Source organism: Boeremia exigua (genome assembly GCF_020726555.1).
Source record: "Boeremia exigua strain MPI-SDFR-AT-0100 chromosome Unknown C7974scaffold_12, whole genome shotgun sequence".
Classification (NCBI taxonomy): domain Eukaryota; kingdom Fungi; phylum Ascomycota; class Dothideomycetes; order Pleosporales; family Didymellaceae; genus Boeremia; species Boeremia exigua.
Window position 1 is genome coordinate 1,532,779 of NW_025763529.1, and position 21,833 is coordinate 1,554,611.

The 21,833-nt window shown below is 54.2% G+C and overlaps 7 protein-coding genes across 7 annotated transcripts; 4 read left to right on the forward strand and 3 right to left on the reverse strand.

Moving 5' to 3' along the window:
* Positions 1-398: 398 nt before the first annotated feature.
* On the forward strand, positions 399-1,912 carry C7974DRAFT_403829 (beta-lactamase-like protein). Its single transcript, XM_046142880.1, has 2 exons — positions 399-956; positions 1,021-1,912. The coding sequence occupies exons 1-2, from the start codon at positions 564-566 to the stop codon at positions 1,642-1,644; spliced, it is 1,017 nt and encodes a 338-aa protein (XP_045993002.1). The 5' UTR covers positions 399-563; the 3' UTR covers positions 1,645-1,912.
* Positions 1,913-2,125: 213 nt separating this feature from the next.
* On the forward strand, positions 2,126-9,488 carry C7974DRAFT_64864 (uncharacterized protein). The gene is made up of 4 exons (XM_046147006.1): positions 2,126-2,289; positions 2,354-6,809; positions 6,864-7,160; positions 7,230-9,488. The coding sequence occupies exons 1-4, from the start codon at positions 2,168-2,170 to the stop codon at positions 9,351-9,353; spliced, it is 6,999 nt and encodes a 2,332-aa protein (XP_045993003.1). The 5' UTR covers positions 2,126-2,167; the 3' UTR covers positions 9,354-9,488.
* A 240-nt stretch (positions 9,489-9,728) lies between these two features.
* Positions 9,729-10,691, reverse strand: C7974DRAFT_417548 (uncharacterized protein; the record flags this gene model as incomplete). The annotated part of the gene is made up of 1 exon (XM_046144089.1): positions 9,729-10,691. The coding sequence occupies one exon, from the start codon at positions 10,689-10,691 to the stop codon at positions 9,729-9,731; it is 963 nt and encodes a 320-aa protein (XP_045993004.1).
* A 1,535-nt stretch (positions 10,692-12,226) lies between these two features.
* On the reverse strand, positions 12,227-15,640 carry C7974DRAFT_443628 (uncharacterized protein; the record flags this gene model as incomplete). The annotated part of the gene is made up of 5 exons (XM_046145458.1): positions 12,227-12,325; positions 12,383-13,370; positions 13,599-14,260; positions 14,420-15,513; positions 15,565-15,640. 5 exons carry the CDS (start codon positions 15,638-15,640, stop codon positions 12,227-12,229), a joined length of 2,919 nt encoding a protein of 972 aa, XP_045993005.1.
* Positions 15,641-16,712: 1,072 nt separating this feature from the next.
* C7974DRAFT_443633 (heterokaryon incompatibility protein-domain-containing protein) lies at positions 16,713-18,858 on the forward strand. The gene has a single exon (XM_046145460.1). It carries the CDS (start codon positions 16,803-16,805, stop codon positions 18,672-18,674), a length of 1,872 nt encoding a protein of 623 aa, XP_045993006.1. The 5' UTR covers positions 16,713-16,802; the 3' UTR covers positions 18,675-18,858.
* Positions 18,859-19,388: 530 nt separating this feature from the next.
* Positions 19,389-20,343, forward strand: C7974DRAFT_367648 (uncharacterized protein; the record flags this gene model as incomplete). The annotated part of the gene is made up of 1 exon (XM_046139877.1): positions 19,389-20,343. The coding sequence occupies exon 1, from the start codon at positions 19,468-19,470 to the stop codon at positions 20,341-20,343; it is 876 nt and encodes a 291-aa protein (XP_045993007.1). The 5' UTR covers positions 19,389-19,467.
* Positions 20,344-20,722: 379 nt separating this feature from the next.
* C7974DRAFT_403838 (uncharacterized protein) lies at positions 20,723-21,569 on the reverse strand. Its single transcript, XM_046142881.1, has 3 exons — positions 21,455-21,569; positions 21,212-21,399; positions 20,723-21,146 (listed from the first exon to the last, which is right to left on the reverse strand). The coding sequence occupies exons 2-3, from the start codon at positions 21,321-21,323 to the stop codon at positions 20,917-20,919; spliced, it is 342 nt and encodes a 113-aa protein (XP_045993008.1). The 5' UTR covers positions 21,324-21,399; positions 21,455-21,569; the 3' UTR covers positions 20,723-20,916.
* Between the last annotated feature and the right edge of the window lie 264 nt (positions 21,570-21,833).

The following is a 21,833-nucleotide window of genomic DNA, read 5'->3' on the forward strand; positions in this document are numbered from 1 at the left end:
GCGATGGAGTGGTTCAGGTGCTCGGCTGGGTGGAGCAGGAGGGCAGGGCTATGGTGGGCGCAGATGCATGTCTCGATGATGATTTACGGCGATAGGTTGTAGTACATAGCATGGTAATTAGGGCATAGCATTGGCAAGAGAGCTTGGAAAGATCAAAAGGCTAAGTGCAGATGCAATAGGTGCATGCAAGTTCACATGCTAGGATTTCTTAGTGGTCGGCTGCATGTACGTTACGGTGTGAAGACAACACTTGAATTCAAGCTCATTGCTACGAGACATGGAACGTACATTCCAGTTCCGATGGACTACGCGCAACACGCGAGATTGAGGCTCAAGCTTTAGGTACCGTGCTTGTAAAAGCTTGAGCAACCGGGCCTACTCATCGGAACAATCCCCTTCCTTTGTCAGCTCGCGTGGTAATCACGACAGATGGAAGACGATGTTGAGATGGTGAGAATGCCACTGTATAAGAGGTTTGGCGGTCGCACACCGAGAGATCATCAATCTGAACAGCCCAGCTTCAACGACCACTCGATTTGGTATTCTCAACCTGATCACCCAAGATGCTGAAACAAACTTTGCTCTGGTATGCCACCAGCATCAGTGCCGCCGTCGCGTTCCCTCACGAGCGCACCAACTTCAGAAATACAACGACACCCCACCTCCGCGTCGAGACGTTCGTCAACAAGGACCAGTCTCTCAACATGGTATCGTCTCTGATCATCGGTGCTGAAGCAGCAGTCATCGTCGACCTTCCCCTCGCCATCCCCCAAGCCCTGACACTGGCCTCCTGGGTCCGCAACACGACCGATAAGCCGCTCGTCGGTGCATTCACCACGCACTACCATCCAGATCACTATCTCAGCGGCGCGAGCTTTTTAGAACAATTCCCTGGGACACCGTTTTACGCGATTCCAGAGGCTGTGGAGCACATCAAGACGGAGTTTGAGTACCAGGTACATCTCCTCTCCTTTTCATGTCCACATTGTGTGTGAAGTTGATGGCTAACGTGTACCCCAGGCACAAAACTGGTCCACGGCCTTTGGCCCGCAGAACATAGCCTCTCACCCCATAGTCCCCACCCCCTTCAACAGCACACTCTTCACGCTCCCCGGCAACGAACACACGCCCATCCACCTCCTGCACCCCTTCGCCGGCGACACCGTCGACCAAACGCTGTTCTGGCTTCCGTCCACCAAAACGCTCATCGCAGGCGACACCGTCTTCGCCTCCTCCTTCCACCTCTGGCTCGCGGACCAAGCCACGCCCGCACTCACATCCGCGTGGCTCGCGACCCTCTCACTGATCGCGGACCTCGGACCACGCACCATCGTGCCCGGCCACGCGCTGTCCAACACTGACTTCGCCGGCACTTCGGATCTGGAGTACACGCGCACGTACGTGGAGTTCTTTGCCGCGGAGGTGCAGGCCAAGGGCCCGGACTCCTATACCCCCGAAGAGATTTACAGGTTGCTGGATGAGCGGTTTCCGGGCCGTGCGGTGGAGGGCGGGAATGCGGCGACGATACTGAATTTCACGAGTCAGGAGTTTGGGAGGGGCGGGGGGAGGTATACGCATATGATTGATTTGGGGCAGTATACGGATGAGAGGGATTTGGAGGGGTGGGAGCTTCGGAAGGTGTAGAGAGTGTCTGGGGTTGGGGGTTGGGGGGAGGGTTCTGTGTGGAAGGGGGGTAAGAGAGCTGGAGGTTGTTGTAAGTATTGCCAGAAAATTGTACTTTCGTGTGTCAATGCAGAACAAGAATTCTCGAATAGAAGTACTACTCATGTGTCCCGTAGTGGAGACCACAAGTCCAAGAATCATGTTGGGCTGCTGCTCTTCTCCACCAATCAACAAGCGTTGTGAAGCTGCGCCTTAAGATCGAACTAATAACATCTAGTGGCAAATAACGTGACTCTTAAACTTGTGGTTACCATGAGTAGTCTACACGAGAGCCTAATGAGGCTGTGCCAAAGACCACGACGCATTAGTTTACCCGTGTCATACCGGGATTATACCTTATCGGATGATCCGCAGCCAACCAGTGTACGACACGTATAGACGGCAGCACAGCCAGCACAACCCTTTATCATCGCCACGGCGCATCAATTTATCGATCCGTGCGGCCTCGTTCTCGCTTTTTCCAGAAAATTGTTCGAACTGAGGAATGGCGGGTGCGAAGAGCAATCAAATTCGACGTCTTTTCGAAACCAATGAGTACAGCGCAGCAGTTTCAGTAGACCAAAGAGCTCTGATAAACACAGTGTTAGCACGATATTCTACCAAATTGTATGCTGTCTTGATAAGCCCCAAGTCAACGAGAGATTGTAGTCTGACCCGATGTCTGGAGCAGTGCAGCCTTCCGCGAACTAATCAGCAACGCTGCAGATGCAGCAGCGACAACGGTCAAGATACAAATCACAACATCGCCAAGAACACCATCCAACCCAAACGTTCCACCAGCATCATCTCCGGATCTTGTTAGACTGCACAACGTCGTTCGTGAGGTTGTTGTGCACAACAATGGGAAGTTTTTCGGCCCAGATGACTGGGATCGCCTCACGAAGATTGGGAAAGGGAACCCAAACATTAACACCATCGGAATGTTCGGGTTGGGCTTCTACAGCGTCTTCGAACTAACGGACGAGCCGATCATTGTTTCTCGTGCAGAGGCTGTAGCTTTCCAATGGATGGGTGACATGCTCCATCACAAGCATGTGAAACTTCCGCCGGAGAGTTGTATACAGGAAACCCAGGTCATAATGAAGTACAAGGATGTCACTGCAAAAGTCCCTAACTTATCTGAACTCGGTCAGTTTCTGGCGTGCAGCCTTGCCTTCGTAAACCTGTCGAATATGGAGCTCTGGCTAGACGACTGGAAAATCCTGGCTCTCAGTAAAAGTACCGATACCACTTCAGATTTACCTTTGACAGACATTCGGACTGTAACAGATCACATGAGTATCAATGCAATTAAGCAGAAAATGCTACATCTGCATGCCACCTGGTTGGACGGCATACTCGATGAAATTGTGTCTTCACCACCAGTGTCACGATCAAAACTAGCGGAACCCCTAGTCACGACCCGTTTTGAGGAATTCAACGGCCCCTTCCCGAGTTTTAACCCACAATCACCGGAACTTCGGATCCCATGCTCACCAGCCAGCGACCTGTCTGCAAGGCGTGCAGGCCATTGGAAGAGGCTTGTCTGTAGTCTGCGAGACAGGTTTAGATGCTATGTTCGCACATATCAGTCACCTGTTGAACAACTGCTCCACCAAGGGCACTCGTGCGAGGCAGGAGGCATGTCTGAATCAGTCCTAAATGCTACGATGTCTGTTCACATCACAGAAGCAACTGTGTCTACTCACAATCTGATTCAGCTCTCATCAGAGTTGAAAACGGTGATGAGAAAGGAGGTACCCAATAAATTCTCAGTCTCCATCGTAACGTCTTGCGAAGACAACTCAAGATCCTGTTCGTTGTTCAAGCTCGTTGCACCATCAGAATCAGAGCCTGGAAGAATTATCACCGGACTTCCGACTCTGCAATCTACTGGCATCCAGGCTCATATTCTCATACCGGCAATTCTCGATATGCATCGTGGACTCATAGACCTAACCACTAAGCATGTCCAAGTGTGGAACCAGGAGCTGCTTCAGATTGCGGGGATCGTAAGCCGTGTGATTTGGACGCAGAGGATGGAAACTGTAAACCTCATGGAGAAGTCTAATCCCTCTCCGGTGGACTTGTATCTGCAGAGAGAAGCACTTGTACCCAAAAAGCGAGAAAGTCAACTGGCTGGTGCTACGCGGATGTTCAGACTATTTTACTTCAAAGACTCAGTGCCAGATACCGCCGTAGGTTGCATCATTCAGGACTACTTCTGGAGGGCCAGCAACTCCATCAAAATCATTTCAACACAAGGCGTCCGGAAAAGTGACGATGTTCGACTTGCAGACCCCAGAATATCGGGGTTCATAACTAGCTTTCCCACTTTGCCACGCCGTCTCGCCAAGACATTCAAGGTATTCGTCACGGCACTTCACACCAGGCGCCTCATCAGTAACGTTAGTACGAAAGACATCCATGACGAGCTCAAAAAGAACATTCTCAGCACGGCTCAGTTCCATCGCCTGCTCGACTGGGGATTCTCCGCTGACAAGCAATCTTTGGAGTCGATCATACAAGTCATGAAGGCCGCAACGATAAACCTACCAGGAAGAACTAATATCGCACTGAAGGATGTGAAATATTTTTCCGAATATGAAATCCCCGAGGGACTTGTACCGTGGAACACCATTGCATATTCTGATCTTCGCGAGCACGTGTCTAGGACGCAGCTTCGGAGGATTGGATGGAAGTCATTGCCTATTGTGGAGTGGATTCGCCGCTTGCACCCGAGGTTGCAAGATGTCATAGAGGATGAAGCGACGGCAGAGAAAATTCTAGCCATGGTCTCCTCAAATCTACCAGAAAACGAATACGAGTTTGTGGTCAAGTATTTACCAAAGGTTCCAATAACGAAAGGGGGGCTGCGTACCCCTGAAACGTCGTATTTCCGTATTGACACGCCATTCGAGAATCTAAGCCATCTTTCTTATGTTCGGGAGATGCCAGGAGTCTCTAGGGCCCTGCTGGAAAAGATGGGAGTGCGTAGCACCGTTGAGATGAATGAGGTTGTAAAGCATCTAGACTCCGTACAGGACGACTTCTCGACACTCGGAGCGTATGTCTCATACCTGATCGAAATGCATCAGCCTCCCTCTGAAGAAGATAAGAAAATTTTATGTGTTGCACGGGTTTGGTATGCAGAAGAGCCGAACCAAAATGGACACAGAAAAGGTAAAAAGTACAAACTAGACGAGCTTTTCGAGCCCTCGGCTGCAACGCAGAAGCTACTACTGCCGACCCTATTTTTACCTCAGACGTATCGACCGGACAGTCCGATGGGCAACCTTTTTCGCCTGTTAGGGTTGAAACAGCATCCTTCCGTACCTGAGCTTTTTGACATTGTGGAAAAAGCGATTTCCGAATCCGATTATGTGCTTCGGGATCGTGCGTTGCGCTATTTCATCGACAACTTTGAGAACAACGGCGACTATAAGGCCCACGACCTCACAAATGTGACGAGTAAAATCCTTCCGATCGAAAGAAGCGAATCGCAACACGCCGCCCCGAATGCTTGCTTTACCAATAAGAAAGTCACCCTGCTCAATCTTGACATCTTGGCGGAACGTTTTCACCCTTTCTCTATGAAGCTAGGCGTACAGTCTGATCCGCCGTTACAACAATGCATTGATCGACTGCTGGACGAAAGACCAACCACCATGGAGAGAGCTGCAGACATTTTCGAGTACATCAGCTCACTCGGAACTTTGGATGACGCGTGTAAGTCCCGCCTGAAATCTTCGAGCTTCGTACCTGTACCCACAGGGTTGATTCGTAACGGCACTACAAGCAATGTCAACAACAGAAACGGAGATCCCGTTTATGTGCATCCACATGATTGTTATGTTGGCCCTTTCACTGAGGATTTCGAAGAGCTGAGTGGCCTTTTTGTGTACATACGCGTTGAGAGGGCAAGATTGTTTCTGGCTCATTGTGGCGCGGCCGCTACGCCATCGGCATACGTTGTTGCCGAAAGATTCATGGAGACCCCAGGGGAAGTGATGAGGGTTCTGAACAAAGACCCAGCGACCTACATCAGATGGTTTGTGTGGTTAGGTGAGCAGTACAAAAAAGGTCGAATATGTCGTGACTTGATTGAGCGCACGAAAGAAAATGCCTTCATACCCACCATCAGGTACACCAACAACCAGCAGAGTTTTGTACTAACAAAACCTGATACGGCTGTGGTTCACGACGATATTCATCTATCTGAGTTGTTCAGCGATGCCTTGCATATCGTACCACAGAAAGACGAAGTTGAGCAGTTTTGCCTGAGTCTAGGGTGCAAGAGACTGAGTGCTGCGGTGAAAACAGTGTGTATTCCACGTCAAACAGCGGATTCACAAGATTATACGCCACGCAAGCATCGTCTACTCGATCAGTTGCGAGTCTTCATGACTTGTCTGGATGTTCGTCGTGTCAGACTATCCTGGGAGATGCTCAGGAATAACCTCCAGATCAACTTTGTCAACCAAATCGACATGCGTTGTACATACAAAGGTGTACAAAAAGCGGGACAGACTAATGCTTTTGCGGAAATACATGGATCAAATCCCATCTTGTGGATGATTGAAGGCAAATTTGAGGCATTCGAGCTGAGCCGTGAGCTGGTAAAGCTCATTCTCAAGTTTCCAAAGCCTGTCGACTTCCTAACACTTGAGACAATTCTACGATCAGACTTGGCGGATTTGAAGAGGCGGGGCTATGGTATCGAGCGAATTCTCGGACAGGACATGGACATAACTCGTTTGCCTGTATACCAAGACGAGACAGAGGAATCGCGTCAAATAAGTACATCTCTACCAGATATCGGAAGGCATTCTGGCAGTGCTGTAAAGCACAGTAGAACGGCATCAGGAATACCTAATTTTGGAGAGCGGGCCTTGAACACAGAGAGCGAAAAAGCTCGGTCAGATGTCGGCGTCGGCCATGACTTGCGTAACGCAGTACCTTTCGAGGGCTGGAGCGTTGTTCCACAATACGACAGACAGGCGCTCGATGATATCTTACCACGAGCGGCACCACAGTCAGATCTTGACTTCATGAACATGAACAATTGGGCGACATTCAGCGTTCCACCTTCTACCATGTTCATCGCCAAGGAGACCAACGAAACCCGATACTTCGGAGAGCTATATGTAAGTTTGACTCCCATCGTCCCCTTACGTATGTAAATTCACAGATGTTTGAAGATGTCACAGTTCCTCAGTTCGCGCTTAGCGAAGGGAACATATCAGCCCAACAAACACTGGACAAGCCCCATGCGCTCAAGGAATGGTCACGAACCATTTACAGCCAGACCGGGAGATGATCATTTCTCTGCCTTCACTATTATTCAAGAGCGTGGGGAACTCAGGCAGGCAGTGGTACGAGCTTGTCGGATAAACGATTCGACACTTGATCAACAGTGTACCTTTCACATCGAAGTCTGTGCAACCAATAATGGTCTACACTCCTCGTTCAGATTATCCAACAGCCAGTACTTGAAGGTACGCTAAACCAAGCTAAGAGAAATCATGCCGGGTTTGCACGATGAAATTGACTCAGAGCGCGTCTAGGCAAAATCGATGTTCCATGCCACCGAAACAACAATCAAAGACGTATTCATCTTGGCACGTGTGTACAAAGTCAAATATGATCCAGGGATCGCCTTGTACGTAGATCCTTGGCGACTCCATCTCGAGGGACTACTCCGTCTTGACTCGGCCAGCACATATCAGGCTAGCATCTCGGAAAGAGCACAAGCAATGTTGGAGGAAACCTCCGCCAACGAGAAACCATCTGTAGGGCCAAATAAGATCTATAAAGGTCTTGCAATTAACGGTGACCGTTTCCGTTTGATGAGGCTCGTATCCAACGCTGATGAGAACGCGCCCCTGAGATGCACCCTCTCACGGTACAAGCTCAACGAAACCGATTTCACAGCAATCTCCTATGTCTGGGGTCCGAGGCCGTCGCGGCTTTCACCGTTTCTACTTGAAGTAAATGGGACAACAATCTCAATTACCGAGTCGCTATGGACATGTCTCCATTGCCTTAGGCGAGGTGCTTGCCAGGACTTACTTTGGGCAGACGCTGTTTGCATAGATCAGAACGACGCTGTCGAAAAGAGCATACAAGTCAGACGTATGGGAACCCTATACAGCAGAGCCAAGAAGGTCATCATCTGGATGGGGAACAACAAGGACAAAGACTGTCGCGTCATTGATTTGCTCGCGAACAAACGAAGCATTCGAGACCAGGTTAGGATATCAAACAATGGTTCTGAAGATCTAGAGCATCTGTCTGGAGCCGATATTGACGCATTTCTTCAAAGGCCTTGGTTCAGACGCACTTGGACAATCCAAGAACTGGTCTTTGGCTCGGATGTCGTTGTTATGCTTGGAGACTCTCAAATCAAATGGGATAACTTCATAGGTCGGCTCAAAAAGTATGTGCAGTATTCGCAATCCGATCAAGCCCAAGACAGGAGGAGCAGCAGATATGTTCTCCAGAATCTTGGCCCTGTCCTTACCTTGGATCGTATACGAAAGCTCTATCAAGGCCGTGGTCAGAAGGAAACAAGCAATCGTTACAAGCACGAGTTCTTGGAAATCCTTGAAATGTTCTTCTACACCAGATCCTCAAGGCACCGCGACAAACTTTTCGCTTTGATAAACATGGCATGCGACACGGAGAATCACGACGCGTTTATCCCGGATTACGAATCAAGCGCCCAGGTCATTCTAAGCAGATATGCAAGTCAATTTGTGAAATCGGGCCATGCACTGGACTTATTGTACCGCGCCGGGAGCGAGAGGGGAAGCAGATTTTGCTCCTGGATTCCTGATCTTATGAATCATAGGAGAACAGATCGTTACGCTCCCACAATCTCGACATGGCCGGCAACCGGTTCAGGCTCCTCGCACGGGTTTTCTGCTGGTGCTGGGATGTTTCATGCGCCTGATCCGCAGATCCGCATCTGTTCGACCGTCTTTCAACACTACAAAAGCGACCATGACGTACCAATGCTCGCCATCAAAGGCAAAATTTTCGACTGTATACGCAGCTGTCGACCGCTCAAAATCAGCCCTGATGGTACTGTCATTCATCCTAGTGAGGCCTTAGCAGATTTCGAACGATACATTTCACCAATGACCGATGTAAAAAGCAAGGATTGGAAGGAAAAGCTGCTGATGAGGTTCTTTGTAGGAGACGCCGGAGGCCCACAATCAAAATCGCCCCTACCATTCTCCGAGACGATGAATATGGAAAGCTCGGAAGCGTGGCCACAGGATCTCAAAGAACATGTGCTTTCTGCAAAGCCCGGCGTGGATGGCCGAGAGCTGATGAACAAGTCACCCGAGGCTCAAAGTCATATCAATGCATTTTGGCAGACTGCTTGCAACTTCTTGGGAAGAATTCCGTCTGCGACTGCTTGCCAAACCGAGAAGAACTATGTAGGGATAGTTCCAGGACATGCCTGCGTTGGTGACAAGATTTTCGTCGCTTCTGGAGCAAAGGTTCCATTCTTGATTAGAGAACACTCGGAAGTGCGAATAAAGCCGAGCAAAGATTCCAAACGTTATCAGCAAAGACGTCTGTTTACTCTTGAAGGGGAATGCTTTATTGACGGCATCATGTACTATACACAAGACCCCGGACTTGCAAGTATAGAAAGCAGCATTGTCTATCTTATTTAAAGATTTAAAATAAGATATGATTGTCCTTGAAATGTATAGACCTGTTAGTTTCTCTAGTAGCTTCTATCTTATAGATATATAGACACACAGACATACAGAAGCTGCATGTGAAGCTACAACCACTTAGTTCTAAGCGAAAGACCTTGTTAAAGCACTAACAGTTAAAGCACTAACAGTTAAAGATTCAGGGGCTAGGGTTGCAGTAGTGAGCTGAAGGGTGGTTAAGAAGTGGAAAAGGACAGAACATAGTACATCTAGTAGGTAGATAACATGCTTTGCCTTGAATCACACGGTATAGAAAAGGCGGTTCTATTGAGATACGACCACTGCTTCTCGTCGCCTTCGACACAGACTCACGGTACCAGTCGGCCCCCATCAAGGCTTAACCAGGACTCTAGCCTCGCCCCTCTCGCCCCACCAGTCCTCCACCTCCGAAAGGCCCCTGACCACAAAAGACGTCGTCATCCCTCCGTCGGCGATGGCAGCCAGGATGGCGGGGATCTGCGCGTGCAACTCGCCATACGACCAGCTCCCCGGTCCACAGCCGAGGAGACAGATATTCGCCTTCCTAAGCAGCGCCGCTGAGACCGCGACCTCGTTCCCAGCTAACGCGCCTATCTCAACCCAGGTCAGACGGCGCGTCTTGATCGCCCTCTTCGCGGCAATGCCGGAGAGCGCGGCGAGCATGACGTCGCCCCAGAGATAGTCGAGGACGATGTCGACGTCTGCAGCGGCTGAGAAATCCGTCGCCGCGAGAGGCTGCCGCAGCTCGATGCACGCTGTGGCTCCCAACTCGCGTGTCGCGTCGAGTTTGGGCCCCGCGCGGCCGATGGCGACGATGCGCGTCGCGCCCATGGCGGCCGCGATCTGCACTGCCGCTTGGCCGCTCACGCCCGTCGCGCCGACGATGGCAACACTGAAGTCTTGCTCTTGTTTGGGGTCGACCCCGGCGCGGGCGACAAGCGCCATCCAGCTGCTCATCGCCGGATTGCCCAGGACGGCCACAGCATCCGGGTCCGCGCCGAGGGGCAGCGTGAACACGTCTGCGGCCTCGACGTTGATCTCGTCTGCAAAAGAACCACTTGCCGCGGTCAGGCAGTTGAAGTACACCAACTCGCCAGACGGGATGAGCGTCCCGACGCCGTCTGTGCCGGGGACATGGGGCGGGGACGTGTTCGCAACTGAGAAGTGCTTTCCCGCGGCACGAGACCGGACGAGCGTGTGCAGGCCAGCCGCAAGCACCTTGATACGGACCTGAGAAGGCGTCGGCTCGGGAAGCTCGATTGGCGAGTACTTGGGGGTTTCACCCCAGGTTGAAATGACTGCTGCGTTGATCATAGTTGCGGTGCGGATCTGACGGGGTGTTGAAAGGTTGTTGTGGATTGAGGTAGTGCGTGATGTGATATACTGGTTGACTTGGACAATGAGGTAGTTGCGCGATGTGATACACCGGTTGCCTTAGACAATGAGGTAGTTGCGTGATGCAATACACCAGTTGCCTTGGCCCCCTCGTCGTGCTTGTATAGTCTCGCGGTCTGACCCACCAAGCCCAAAGCGGATATACCGCTTCACCACGACCGGGCCCGTAGAGGCGTATCGGGCCCGTCGAGACGTGTCGGGCCCGAGCTGCGCGCCCGTCGGTCAAGGAACAAAACATGTCACGAAAACGCCGAGCGCTGGAGTGAAAAGACCGACAGCTGAAGTGAAAAGACCGACAGCTGAAGCCAAAACACCGACAGCTGAAGCCAAAACCCCGACAGCGAGAACCTTACCTTCCAAGCCACCGCATTCCGAGCACGCAGGCGTTTGAGGCCGCACGCAGGAGCAGCGTCCACTGCTACTGAGGCGTCGTGGCAACACCGCAGCCTCGATGGTCAACCCACGTCTCCACGGCATGGCGGCAAGCTGCCTACACTGTAGTGTACCGCGACGATGACATGACGCAACGATATATGAACTGACGTAATATGCGTAATGCGCGGAGCAGGGAGGGGACTCGGAGAGCGGGCGCAACGACGCTGGTGTGGAGTGTGGAGTGTGGAGTATGGAGGATAGTAGAGGGCGGGGAGAGGAGGGTGTGGGGAACGACGCCGAGTGGGCCGACACCAAGGGTGCGATACCAAGGACGAACACCAGGGACCAACACCAAGGGCCAACACCAAGGATTACACCAAGGACCAACACCAAGAACCAACACCAAGGATCGACACCCAACATGCCCACCAACATCCCACAGCCCCTACAAAGTCGCATCTCCATAACCCATCCATCTATAACATAGCACAGCCTAGTTAACAACCACAGACCACCCAAACCGACACGAAACAACACGATGAGGTGGCCTGTAAGATGGCACTACGCAGTACCTGATACATGTATTATGATGTGTTTGCTACTTATGCTACGCTAAACTCCTACACCAAGTTTTAACGCCAGTCCCAACGCCAGTCCTACGCCAGTCCTACGCCAGTCCTACGCCAATACCGACGCCTGCAGCGACGCCAGAGCACCTTGCCGTTCTTTGCTACTCCTACTCCTACTCTCATTTGTACTCGTACTCGTACATGGCGGGGGTCGAGCGGCGAGGGTGGAGGAGTGAGAAGTCCCAAGTGACGCTGGGGGACGTATCCGACGTGTCCAGCCCACCATCTTTTGCGTGCCATCTTTTATCCGCCTGGTGGACGTGCTGTGTCGTGCGTCTTATACGTCTCGGACAGCCAACGGGTGATACGCGTTGCTGTCTGCGTATCTCGACATCTGCATGTGTCCACATGCCCGTCTCCTTCTTCTCTGTCTCCTGCATCGTCACGCTCCTGTGTCGCCGCGCTCCAACACGACCCTGAATAGGGCGTCCAGCACGCACACGCCCACACTCACGCCTTCAGCCGCCGCTCCTCGCACCTCACACACACCGGATCCTGACTCTCGCCGCGCAAGAAATACCGCCCATCATCGAAGGGGCCCTGACACTCCTAGTTTGCATTAGCACACTCCACACACCACCCAGAAAACGGAGAAAAAGCACTCACCACACAGCAAAAACACCCCTGATGCCACTCACTCCCCAGCGCCTTAACAACCGTATCCACCACCGGCTTCCTGCACCCGCGACACTTGGCACTGAACCGATTCGCATGGCACCCGACGCACCACGCGTACCCGTCCTTCTCGACAAAGGGGGTGGCCGAGGAAAACGGATCGCCGCACTGCGCGCAGAAGAAGTGGCCCGGGTGCCACTCGGCGCCGCACGCGACGACGACTTCGCCCTCGATCGGCGTCTTGCACGACTTGCAGCGCGGGCTGAAGCACTCGTGGAAGTCGAGGTGGCAGTAGAACCGCGTGGCCTCGTCGTGCCCGTCCTGGTCCTCGAGGGCGCGGATCTTCTCCGGCGTGTCCCAGCCCGGCAGCACGGGGGTCTCGCCGGCGGCGCGCGCGCGGATGCGGCTCACGCGGGCGGCGTGCTTGGCGGCGGGTTCCGGGTAGAAGGCCACGCACTCGAGTTTCTCGCCGCACTGGTAGCACGCGAAGCAGGTCGGGTGGAAGCGGTGGCCGCCGGCGGACACGATGCGGCCGGAGATGGGGAGGGCGCAGGCGGTGCACTGGGCGTTTGTGCGGACGGGGGTCGGGGTGAAGTGAGAGCGGGCGGTGGTGGGTTGGGGAGCGGGGGCGGGGAGGGGTTTGGCGCTGTAGTTGCGGGGGTTGGGGAGGGGACGGGTGGAGGGGGAGGGGGGGATGTTGATGGCGGGGATGACCGAGGGGAGAGGTCTGGAAGGCTCATTGATGGATATCGAGGGGACGTCCGCGGGAAGGTTGACGGCAGGCGCGTTGAAGCTGTGGCCTCTGACCACGCTGGGCGGCTCGGCGACGGAGATGCTGGGAACAGCCTGGGTGGTGGCTCCCCTGGTGAAGCGGCCGCGCGCAGGCGACGCAGGAGACGCAGGAAACGCAGGAGACGCAGCGGGGGCGTCGCCTACGGATATTGTGGGAATGGGCGGCGTGACGCCAATCGCAGGAATACTGCCCGCGCGCCCGTGTCTCGTCGGCGACTCGCTCACGGAGATGGTGGGGACTGTCGACACGGACTGCGGTCTGCCGAACCTGCTCCTGCTCGCCGGGCGCGACGGGCTCACCGCAGTGCCTGGCCGGGCTGAAGGGGGTGGCAGTGCGTATGGATCCGCGGGGAGTGCGTACGGATCCGCGGGGAGTGGGGCGGGAAGAGCATAAGGGTCCGCTGGGAGTGCATACGGATCCGCCGGCAGCGGAGGCGTCGTCGACTTGGGCGGAAGCGCATACGGATCCGCCGGGACGGGGGGCACACGGTTCGCCAGCGGCGTCGACGGGGCCGAGGCCGAGGCCGTATTGAATCGCCCCAGCGGACTGCGATTCGCAAACGGCCCCTTTGGCGTCGACGGGCGCATGCCACCCGACGCAGGCGCGCTGGACGGCGCGATCTCCTTCAGGGGCGCGGGCGAGGCTGTCGACGACCGGCTGGCTGGACGGTCAAACGGGCTCGCGGACCGGCTGGCGGGCCGCTCGTACGGACTCGGGGCTGCGCCGGTTCTGCTGGTCGGCCGCTCGAAGAGGCTTTTTCTCGTCGGCAGCGTTGGCTCTGTGACCGACTTCTCGACCAGCTTTGGCGGCGCGGGCGCGGGCGCGGGCGCGGGCTCGGGCTTCGGGTCGGCGGGCAGAATCGACTTCTCCTCCTTGAGCTCGATGACGTTGTAGTCCTTCTGGAACGACACAATTGGGCGCCCCGGGGCATCGGACACCATGGTCGGCGTGGGCAGCTTCGGGCTGCGGTTCTTCAGACTGAAGCCCGTGGCGGCGCGCAACTCGTCGCTCCTGACCTCCTTGCCGTCCTTGATGCGCACGGGCTCGTCCTCGACATCGGGCTGGCTGGGCTTCGGCTTGCCCGTGTTCAGCGTGTAGCCGGCGTTGCGCGATTGCGTGGGCTCGTTGCGGTGGATCTCGTACTTATCGAACCGCTCCTCGCTTCTGGCCTCCTTCCTATCCGTGACGCGCGCCGGCTTGTTCTCGGCCCTCACCTGGCGGTCCTCGACGCTCACCGGCGCGTTCTCGACATCCGCCTGGCTCACATCTCTGAGCTTCGACTTGCCCGCATTCAGCGTGTACCCCGCGTTGCGCGACTGGGTGGGCTCGTTGCGGTGGATCTCGTACTTGTCGAAGCGGCGCATGCTGACGACGGGAGCGGTGGTGCTGCGCGGCATGCCGGGGGCGCTGCTCTTGACAGACTGGAAGCGCGTGAAGGGGTTGCGGCGCATGCCCAGGGGTAGCGGAGCAGGCGCGGGGGGCTCGGCTGCCATGGGGGTCGGTGCGGGGGCCGGGGGCGCTTCCTCGTCCGTCTCTTCGTAGATGTGGTCGTTGGGGTTCTGGAAGAGCGTGCCGCTGGGCTTGCGGTGCGAGCCGCTGGTCTTGCGCTGCGGCGGCAGGTCGGACGCGGCTTTGCGGATCTTGAGGTCGGAGGTGCTGAGGTCGGAGAGGCTGGGGTCGGACGCGGCTTGCTGGACCTCGAGGTCGAAGGCCTTGGACGGCGACGAGCTGAAGAGCGGGCTGGGCGTGGGCGAGTCCTCGGGGCTCGCGGGCACGGGGTCCTGCAGGCTGCTGGACCTGCTGCCGGCGGAGCTGGTGAATGAGTGTCGCTTGCGCAGCGTCGAGTTGGCGCGCTGCAGGTCGTGCTCGGCGTCGTCGGTGGGCCCCACGCTGCGGCTGCGCGTGCGCTGCAGCTTCGGGCGCTGCAGCATCTTGCGGTCCGGCGCAGGATACGCGTAGGGCGCGTGGGGGCTGCTCTGCGGCGCGTTCGGGTTGCGGTGCTTCCAGACGATCTCCGCCGCCTCGTCGCGCGCCGCCGCGTACAGCGTCTCCTCGGCCTGCAGGTCCAGGCTCGCCGCGACGTCCGGATCTGCAGCCTCTGTGGCCCGGGGCGGCTGCACCAGCGCCTTGCCCGCCGTCTCCCCAGCCTCCCTCGCCCGTGGTGAAGCCGTCCGTATATCCTCTCCCCCATTCTTCTTATGCAGCGCGTCAAACGTCGGAATCTCCCTGCTTGCCCACGTCTTGAAGTGCGCTGGCGGCGGCCGCGAGCCAGTGGGACGCGAGCCAGTGGGACGCGCAGGGCGGCTGCGGAGCTCATTCGCATAATTCTCTACACCACGTCAGCCAGCTCCTGCAGCGCCTGCAAGATCGAACTGCATACTCATCTGCAGCGGCGAGACATATGCACCGGGGCCCGGCGAGCCAGCGCCGTCGGCCACCCAATGCGTTGGCTGCATCAGCGCTGTCTGTTTATTACTCCACTTCACTGTTTACCCGCTGTAATGGGAACGCGAACAAGGCTGCACGAACGAACAAACAAAGTAGCAGAGTTTCAAGATGCAATATAGAAAGGTAGTAGTAGCTGCACAGGTCGACCTGTTTGCTCGGCGGTCAGCGAGGTCGAAGGCGCTTTGTTGCGTCGGAGCGCGCTCGTTGATCGTTGCCCTGCGCAACCTGTTCCAGACCGCCTTGCAGCACCGACGTGCGGAGAAAGGCGCTGGTGGCGCAGGGTACATGCTGTGGCGCACACATGTCTTCCAGCGCATGCCCGACGTCACCGCGAATGTACATACGATTGCCAACCGATGCTGATGTCGATATCGATAGCGATGGTCCGACGTGGGGATCATGCCGGAGCGTGTCGTGGGTCGGAAATTGCGGGTGTGGTGCGTGCGGGCAAGGCTGGTTGGCCTGTGGCTGAATCGCGAGATTGGCCGCACGACATCACTTCTTCACGAGTCAGATGCAGGCATGACGAATGTGTCATCATGTCTGAGTACGCGTGTGAAATGTGGTGAGAAAGTAAATTCGCAGTGTATACAGTGGCGAGTCCGGTTTGTGCTATCCGTTCTGCGCCATCTACTGTAACGCCAGATGCTAGAGTACGAATGAGTGAGTATCCTGCACATCAAGTGACCAGTCAATCACACACAACCCAACTGAAACAACACTCCCCCCTCTCAGCTGTCCCCGGGACAGTCGATGGACTTGGTGCCCCGCGGGACTTTGCATTCTGTGGTGGTTTGTGGTTGTCATGTTCGCACTTGCCGCATCTGACTTGCATGAACACCCCACCGCACCCGTTCCTTGTCTGATCACTCTTCCACCACACCCTCCCACCACATTCGCCCATCCCCAGTTGCCTTGATTTTGACGGCAGCAAGTATCCTCGGCTGTATAAACGTTGGTGCCGGTGAATCTCGTCACTCGGCTTTCCATTGCACTGCCTCCAGACGACAAGGCTGCGTGTGTGGCTGAGTGAGGCAGTAGTCAATCTTACCAGACGTATCGGATTCACCGAAATGGTAGACTTCTTCTCATCACTACAATCGTTGTCTGCCCGTTCGACGTCTCTCCATCAGTCAACATTCGAAGGGGCGTCCATAGCCCGACTCTACAATGGCCTTGTGCTCAGGATGTCAAAAGTTCAGGGACGGAGTGTTTAGTCCCGAGCCGATTGCAGAATCCTCAGGAGAGCTGTTCGTGATACACGAGAACTACGCCGAGCTATCGTCCTGTGCAGATAGCTGTTGCGAGATGTGCAGATACCTTTGCCGTGAGCTCTGGTTCTATTGTTATGACAATGATTGCTACATCTTTCGACCTCATTTTGAGGATGCTGATCGTAGCATTGTCCTACGACTCCCTGGTAAAGAACGAGTCCCCTTATATTGGCAGCTCATTTTTGGCGAAGAGTATTATGGATACTTTCGGAAGTTTGGAAGCGGATCTCGAAAGGTTGTCGAGACTCGAAGAGCAAGCGAGACCCCAGAACATATTCAGGATATGGGCCGTGAATGGTTAACAACGTGCTGCACCCAGCACAAGCATTGCGAACCCTTGAGTGATGATGGAAAGCGATTTCTTCCGACGAGATTGCTAGATATCGGAATTCCAGGACAGAGATCTATCCGCCTTGTCCATTCAGACGAGACACAAGAGATGCAGTACGCCACTCTCAGTTACTGCTGGGGAAATCCGGAAAACGCAGCTCGTACTACGAAAGCAAACTTGACCGAACGACTGGAAGCCATCCCGGTGGAGTCGTTGCCTCAAACAATACAAGACGCAGTTGAGGTGACTCGCTCTCTTGGCATCCGATATCTTTGGGTCGATGCTCTTTGTATCATCCAGGTTACGAGTGGAGTGAACGACGACTGGCAAAGGGAGCTGACCAATATGGGGAAGATATACAAATATTCTTTATTCACGATCGCTGCAAGTGGGGCTGAGAATAGTAGTGTCGGTCTCTACTCTCGGATTGAACCTGCCCGCTGGCCAGTAAAGGACAACTGTCTTTCAGGCGGGTCGCTTTCACTGGGCGGTGATGGTGGCTTGATCATGGAAGCTACGCAACCGAATTGGAATATAGCAGTGGAGGGTTCAGCCTTGTCCAGGCGCGGCTGGGTGTTGCAAGAACGCATGTCTGCCTCACGGTCACTGTTCTTCACAGATGAAGGTGTTTTTTGGCAGTGTAATGAGCTCAAGACTTCTGAATACGGGTTACTGGTGAAAAATTCTATGTTCCCCGATTATCCAACAATGCAGGAGCTTGTCCAGAGTTTCAAGGGGGGCGATGAAGATGAACTGTGGACTAAACTTGTAGGAAAGTTCACCGAAAAAAGCCTGACGGTTGCTACAGATAGATTACCGGCAATTACAGGTTTAGCAACAAATCTTGCTGGAGTTTCTGGAAGAAACCACAGTGCTGGCGTTTTCGAGCAATCCATTCACAGAGAACTAGCTTGGCATGTATCCGATATTTCGGAGACACCAGGGCAACGCTTACCGGGTGTACCTTCTTGGTCGTGGGCAACATCGAATCAACCTGTACGCTTCGTGCCATACAAGAAACTCAGTTTAAAGTTTCTTCCCACCAAAATTTCTATGAGCGAGCGCCAGATAAGAGCTCATGCCTGTGTTGGGAATTTAGTCGTGACGAGGTCGACGGCGATCAAAGCCGCTGGCCTGAAAACCAACCCTTACAAATTCTCTTCTCATGATTACACGATCGAGTCAAACACATCGGGTCATAAATTCTGGCTCACGTTTGATACATTGCTGGATGCGTTGCCCAAAGAAGGAGGAACTATATTTTGTGTCCAATGGTGCAACGGATGCAACGACGATGAATCCGATAGATTGACCGGTGCCTTGATCGTAGCTCCGGTTGACGGAGAGGAGAGTACGTATCGCAGGAGAGGTTGGGCGTACATTCGACATAGCGGCGTCTTCCTCAAGCAAGAGCCAAGGGATATCATTCTCGTTTGAGACAGATTTTTGTTCAGTCAGTTCGGACAATGCGCGTCGGCCTTGAGGCATGATATGGTTTTTCAAGGGCGGAAGCCATGGCGAAGTCCAATGTAAAAGGATGTCGCTATCTTTGGAATTCACTGAGGTGCAAAATCGGGAAAAGTACTGAGCTTTGACGTGTAACAAACACAGAAGAAAGTACCTTAAGAGCACCGCGCAGAGGATGACTCTACATATAGTAATTTTTCTCACACGTATAGTAGTGTTCTTTACACAGGTCTATGATCCTATCTATTCTTTCTAGTAGGGTAGAGAATGAAGAAGAGGAGGAAGAATTAGCTCTAGCGGTCCACGACATAAAACACACTGTGACCGTACGTGATTCTACCTAACTACTATACATTAACATTCTGTACATAGTAGTCTTGTATAAGTGCACTTCAGCATTGTTTTTAACAAAGGGCTGTTCCGCACTAGCATTGCTATAGTAGCAATGAGTATGTATTTTGCAACCTTTAGCTTTCTCAAGTATTGTAGTGCGATACTTCAGTTACAAGACCTGTAGCTCTAGCTCGAAGAATTTAAAAGAATTCCACTTGCATTTCTATAGAGTCTGTCCACGCAACTTGCAATTGATGTATCGAGAGCGCCACTCTTATGACGTAACAGTCGAGGCTACTTATAGGTTGCCGCCTTTCTACCAAAAAAGGGCGCAACATACCAACTATAATTCTCTACTTAGTCCATTCCAGAATTTGTTTGCATGTGGTTAATTCTGTCTACACTGGCCTCTCAGTCTTTACACTAAGAGATGGCAAGCGACTGGGCGAGATCTCAACGTGAAGGCTGGCTCTGTCGGCTCTACGGCACCGGCGAAGACGACGACAATCGTGTTTTACCGCCTGATTCCATACAAGCACGAATTCTCAATGTACTAGAAGGCCTCCTACTGCAAAACATCTCGCCCAGAGACGCCGCCGCGCAAACAGCGTCCCACATCTTGTCTGAGGAAGACATCAGCACGCCCTGGTCCAACCACGTCGGCATGCACCTGCACGCCGTCCAAAACTTCTCCGACGAGGAAACCCTCCGCCTCCTCGCAGCCTACCTTATCGAACTCGCCAGCCTCCCCGACGCCATCACTTCGGGCCCTGGCCCGAAGACCATCGAAACAGCACTTGGCCGCGAAACAATCGAACCGGGCCAACGGATCGAGCTGGACGGCGGCACGCTCTGGAGCGGGCTCCCAGAGTACTCCTGGAACCTGTCCGAGTCCTTCCAGGGCCCTGAGCAGTATCTCCACCGCCTCGTCGAACCCTACACCCCCGCACAAGCAGCTCAGGCCTGGAGCAATGTCAACACGTATCTCGCGCTTAAGACTATCGATCCCAGGGTAAACGATATCCCGGCTCTCGCGCGCCACATCACACTTGGCCTGCGCACGCTGGCCATGGCGCTCGAGTGGTCGGGTGAGACGTGGCTTGGGAAGAACGCGGAGTTGCATGCGCCTGCTGCGGCGCAGTGGCTGCGCATTGCAGGGAAGGAGATCGATGAGGTTTGTAAAGAGGGGCGGGAGCAGACTGGGAGAGGGGATATGTGGGAGAAGCGGGGTGGGGGGCTGGAGTGTGATGCGGCGAGATTGGGGTTTTGGAGGGAGAGGTTGGCGGGGATGGGGTTTGAGGTGTGAAGAGGGGAGGGGTCGATGGTGGCTGATGTGCGAATTAGAGTAGACGTTGACAGCGCCAGTTCCGTAGATGTAGATAGGCCGGAACGTAGTTGCGAACATACGAGGTTGTCTGATTACAAGTCTGGCAACTGTGAGGTATGTGACATTTTGACACACTGCTCAGAGGTTGTATTTGTACATGCATTAGCTTGTTGGGGTGCTGGTAAGGTCATGTGGACAGTTTCTATTACGGTAATGGGTGAACAGTGGCCGTATGTTGAGAAGAGCTACGTCAAAACTCTAAGATGGGGAAAGGGTTGGACCCCAATATCTGTTTTGTTAACCGCGAGTCATTAGTATCCAAGACAGAAACCGAGTATTGGGTTTCGTTGTACTAAAACAGACGTATTAGCGGCCTATCTACTTCTGCACCAAGCCCCCACGTAGGAGGGCCTGGCCGAGCCTAGGTCAGCCACATGGTTTTAAATGTATTATGAGGCTGTATATATCAACACCCACTACCTACTCCCACCCATTATCCGAGCAAGCTATAGCTTGGCCGCCAAAAATCGCTCCGATAAGGATATCCAGTCCTCAGTCGCATACAAACGTACACGTAGCATTCACAACCCGCGGCAAACACCCATCCTCCCACGTCCTCGTGCGATTACCATTACACCCCATGCAACACGGATCATCGAGCGAAACCATCCAGTCCCCGAACCACGTCTCGTAAACGCGGAATAGCGCCTCGTTGACTCCTGAAGGCGAGTCGCACGCGTTCCACCACCGCAACTCGGTTCGCAGTTGGTCGTAGGGAAATCCTTTGGCTCGTTAGTGCTGCGATACTGGACAGTTCCACATGCAGTGGATGGGAAGAGCAGCGTACCCCAATCTAGCAGGCGGTGGCCGCAGTACCGTCGACCAGTGATGAGTGCTGCGCAGGTCTTGCACGCTGCGACTATCAGGAGCCCCACGAAGAGCGCGAGCAGGGCTCGCATAGTGACCGCAGGCGCAGGCTATGCTTGGTGCGGTGCTGTGTTGCTGGCACGCGTTGTCACTGCCGTAGCATCCGAACTGTGTGTGTTCCAGTCAGTCTCGAGGCTCCGCTAGAAGCAAATGCGGGTCCTACCCAGGTACGCTATTCAGTGCCGCTCAAGCGCGCTCTACAGTTCACGACTCCTCGGAGTGTATTGTTGACGTAAAATTGTGGGTATTGATGATGGTGCTGCGGGCTGGGGCCGTGGTATGTAAATAAAGAAGCGGGAATGCTTGGCCCACGTTCGCGGTGCCGCAAGCGTTGTTCGGGGCTCTAGACACTGGATGTCGCGATGAGGGGCTATGCTTGCTTGCTTCCGCTGGGAGGGGGGCTGGTTGCGTCGCTCGATCTGATTAAGAATCTCAGATGCGGTAGAGGCGTCTCAACACACTGCCCTTGGTCGGCTGCCTAAGGCGATCGCATCTTCGACTAGTTGCAGCTCGTTAATAGTGGTGGTGGACATAATTATTGC